General features: G+C 31.1%; 1 protein-coding gene across 1 annotated transcript; it reads left to right on the top strand.

Moving 5' to 3' along the window:
• Positions 1-1318: 1318 nt before the first annotated feature.
• Positions 1319-2257, top strand: LOC107148887 (olfactory receptor 6C3-like). Its single transcript, XM_015493618.1, has one exon. The coding sequence runs from the start codon at positions 1319-1321 to the stop codon at positions 2255-2257; it is 939 nt and encodes a 312-aa protein (XP_015349104.1).
• Positions 2258-4611: the final 2354 nt, after the last annotated feature.

The raw sequence follows: 4611 nt of genomic DNA, 5'->3' as shown, positions 1-4611 counted from the left end.
TTCATGAAAAAGTTAAATCACTCCATTTCTTTTGAGAGTATCAAGGAAATCAAATAAATTTGCTGAACCAATTGACCAGCTGTGAAATATGACTATTGAAGAAACCCAGGTGTTAGAATTTAGCTTAATCATCAAGAAGGACCAGAAAGTAAGTTTGTTATTCTTCTATTATTTAATTTTCAATATCAAAGGTTTATAAATCTACAATTATATGTGCCAATTGTACTTTAAAACATATAAATGAAATGGAATATATATTATGTTAGAGAATAACAAACTCACTTGTTATTTATTGCTGGGAATATCATGAAGGGGTCCCAAGACAACACAGCAACAGGCCTGGATTGTTCTTTTTATTATTTTTCCCTATGCTTAAATGCTATGCTGGGCTGGATATAGGATTTAAAGAGGGCATTCTCTATCTGAAAGAATATCTTCTTCCCAGTAATTGTTATTTGTTCATTTGCTACAACCATATTGTAAAAATGATTGAATCATGCATTTTATAAATGTAAATATTTCTAGGCAATGATTTGTTTTGAGAAAAGAAGTTTTCCTTTCTTATCCTTTTGGTCTTTTTACTAGAAAAACAAAAGAGTAATTGCATTAGCCAAACTTGAAAGTAGTAAATTTATGAGAGGATGTTAACACATTTCCATGAATAAACATGTAGTTTCTCAAGTGAGGTGATTGCAAGTGAGGTGATTATCACAGTGACTGGTTGTTAAACGTGTGAAAGTTGCCTAAGCTACACGGGGCTGAGTTTCTCAAAAATCTAATATCTGAAGGTAAGCCTAAGTAAACTTTGAAAACTTTCAAACTCTTATTTTGATTATGTTGTATTCTAGATTAGTTTTGTGATATTGAGGAAAGGAAAAAAATAAATTACAATATTTTCATGTTTTTTATAAAGTAAATATTTTTCAAATAATTAGTAACTTGATTTTAAAGAAATACTGGAAGAAATAGATTCTATTTAAATGTTATCACAGACTCCCTTCGGCCAATCAGAGAAAAAAGGCATTTTCTACCTGTTCCTCTCACTTGAGAACCTTTTGGCCATGGCCTGTAACAGTGGATTTTCAAAGAAGAGAGATCAATATTTGACTCCTGGTAATACAAGTTATTTGGATGTAAGATAGCATGCAGTTTGGAGAGGGATACTGGTGAATACAATGTTTTAATTTACTTCACATAAAACTAATCTCTATGAGTATTTTAAAGTGTTTTGCCCTATCTTCAATTTCACTCTAATATTTTTTATATTATAGGAGAACATAACTTTATGTTCTAAAAGGGAGGGAAAAAAGGATTGACAATGAGAAATCACACTGTACCCAAAGAATTCATTCTACTAGGGCTAACAGATGACCCAGAGCTTCAGGTTGTGATTTTCGTCTGTTTAATTATCACATATATATTGAGTGTTGCTGGAAATCTGACAATCATCACTCTCACCTTGGTGGACTCACATCTACAGACCCCTATGTATTTCTTCCTTAGGAACTTCTCTATATTAGAAATCACCTTTACAACTGTCTGTACCCCTAGATTCCTGGGCGCAATTATTACTAAGGACAAATCAATTTCATATGATGATTGCATGGCTCAGTTGTTTTTCTCCATCTTCCTGGGTACAACTGAATTTTACCTTCTAACGACCATGTCCTATGATCGATATGTAGCCATCTGCAAACCCCTGCATTATACCACCATCATGAACAAGAGAGTCTGCATATTGCTTGTCTTTTGTGCTTGGCTGGCAGGATTCTTAAACATCTTCCCACTAGTTATTCTTTTTCACCAGTTAGATTATTGTGGCTCCAATGTCATTGATCACTTTGCTTGTGACTACTTCGCCTTATTGAACTTATCCTGCTCAGACAAATGGCTCCTACAAGTGGTTGGAGTTTACTCTGCAATAATGATTCTGCTTTTCACTTTGGCATTAATAATTCTATCCTACATGTTCATCATAAGGACAATTTTGAAACTCCCTTCTGCCAGTCAGAGAAAAAAGGCATTTTCTACCTGTTCCTCTCACATGATTGTCATTTCCATCTCTTATGGAAGTTGCATATTCATTTATCTTAATCCCTCTGCAAGAGAAACATCATCAATGACCAAAAGAGTCACTATTCTCAATACCTCCGTTGCTCCCATGATGAATCCATTTATATACTCTCTGAGGAATCAGCAAGTGAAGCAAGCCTTTAAGGACACCCTCCAGAAAGTTATGCTTCTCTCTGGTAAATGAAAGTGTTAGTAATGTTAAAAAAATAAAGTTCTTATAAATGTTTTCTATTATGAACAACCTCTCAACACATTTCCTTCATATTATTGTTAGTTGTTTTTTCCTTCCACATTTCATTGTTAAGCTTTCTCTCATGTTGTTCTTAATAAATTTGATAAAGCTAAATACTGCTGCAGAATTTTCTGACATTTCAAATATTTTAGTCAAATATATTTGAGCAAAGAAGAAGACCTGGGTTAATGACTATGATTTTAAATCGAAGTAGTTTGCTTTGGAATAGACAAATGTCATTGAGTTTGATGGAAAGAGGGTTGGAATGGATGGGAACTTCAAAATTTTCATTCTTACCTGGTAATTAAAATAAAGGTTAATACTAATAATAAGTGTGACCAATAATGAGGAGAAGTAATAAGAGTATGAGAGCAGAAGATACAATAAAAGTTTTTCAGTATTATTATATGGTCAACTAATTTTGGGTTTTTTTTTTTAGAATTATACTTCTTTGTTCACAAGCAGAACAAATCAATGGTATCACAGTCCATTTGCGATGATCAAAGAAGAAGCAGATGAACTGTCTTAAACTATGAAAAATTCTACAATGGATTTTTGTAAGAATTAAATCTAAGGAAAAAATCCTTATATCTATTAACCTGAATTTATTAAGATATTTTAAAAATGTCATTCTATACAAGCTTCTCTTGCTAAAGTGTCATTCAAAAGTAAGCTTTTATTTTTTTATGAACCTTAATTCTAGATCTTTTATGGTTAATGCTTTCTATGACCCAAGAAATCTTTGGCTACTCTCAAGTCACAAAGATATTCACCAAAGTGTTCTTGAAAAAAAAAGTTTATATTTTTTAGCAATTACATTTATGTCTGTGATTCAACTTAAATTTATTTTTGTGAGGTAGGGGGCTTGTGATTCATTTTTTCCAAGTGGATATTCAGCTCCACTATCCTGCCTCCATTTGTTGAAGACTCTCCTTCCCTGTTTGGTTGCTTTGACACCTTTCTTAAAAATTAAGTGATTAGATGAAAAATAAATGTTTGTAGGTCCTGTCTTCTATTCCACTGATTTATCTGATTATTAATAATACTTTCTACAATAATCCTAGCATTGCTTTACAAAATTTAAGCCTCAATAAAAAATATATAGAAATTAAGCTGAAGTGAATGAATGAGATCAAGATGAGCCTAAGAACATCCTTAGGAAAACATTTTTAAAAATTGTAACAGAGCTTTGAAACTCTCCAAAACTACTACCATATCAAGAGCAAAATATCTATATACCCACAAATAAGTAAAAACACACATATTTTGTATTGCCTCCAAGTGAAATTATATATGAAAAATATTTCATTAATTTTTCTACTCAATTTTACCACAAGCCTCCCCTCATAAGTTATAAGTTAATTAATAATACCAAAATTAGTCAGATTTAAGACAATCATAAAAAATTCATGTGCTGGAGCTGGATAATAGGTATGTATCCCCCCTAATAAAATAAATTATATTAAAGTCATAAATAATAAATAATAAAGTAATAGTAATAAATTATAAAATGCTAAAAAGTCACATACAAATTTTGGTAAAATTTGGTACTTGGTAAAGAAAAATTTGTTTATTTCTTTTATAAACAGAAGTTTTATAAATTTTCTTTAGCATTTGTCTTGGAAAAGAAAACTAGAAGCATGAATACAGTTCAGTGGTATTTAGTAAAATAAAAACCAATATGACCTTCCCCTGCTCACAAAAAAATCCTCTGTGAGTACTTTGTATATTACATGGCTCTTGGAAACTGACCTATACTAATTTTGTTCCAATTAGCACAGAAGGACCCTCTATCACAACTGCCATTGTTTTTTAAAGCAGATAACCTTAATTGACAAAGCTCAAATTTTTCATTACAAACACCTGAACAGCTTGAAATGTTCGCCAAATTGAGAATAACACCAAACTCTTTAAGCATTGAAATTTGTTCTTGGAAATTTGTTCTGAGGCATTATATTTAGATCTTCCTACAATAATTCTATAATATGTTCTCCAAAGTAACACAAACACTTGAAGAAAGTTTGCTAAAATGAAATTACAATATATAACCATCCCTTTTCTATTGGCAGCAATGGAAATTACTAGAAACTGTAGTTATGCTCTTTTCAAAGGATCTGCATTAAAATAAATTAAGTGGTATAAGAGGAAAATTTCAGTTTTAATATTCTCAAAGCATATATCAAAAACATAAATATTGATTTTTTCCATTAATCCTAAGAAGAAACAGATCACCCAATTTAATTAAGATCTGACATTTAAAAATCTAAAGTACTTAAGCTAAGGAACCGATCGATTAATTAGAACAA

The sequence above is a fragment of the Marmota marmota genome, unplaced genomic scaffold (genome assembly GCF_001458135.2).
Source record: "Marmota marmota marmota unplaced genomic scaffold, marMar, whole genome shotgun sequence".
NCBI classification, from domain to species: domain Eukaryota; kingdom Metazoa; phylum Chordata; class Mammalia; order Rodentia; family Sciuridae; genus Marmota; species Marmota marmota.
The sequence above is the reverse complement of the archived record's forward strand: the minus strand, read 5'-3'. Positions and strand labels throughout refer to the sequence as shown.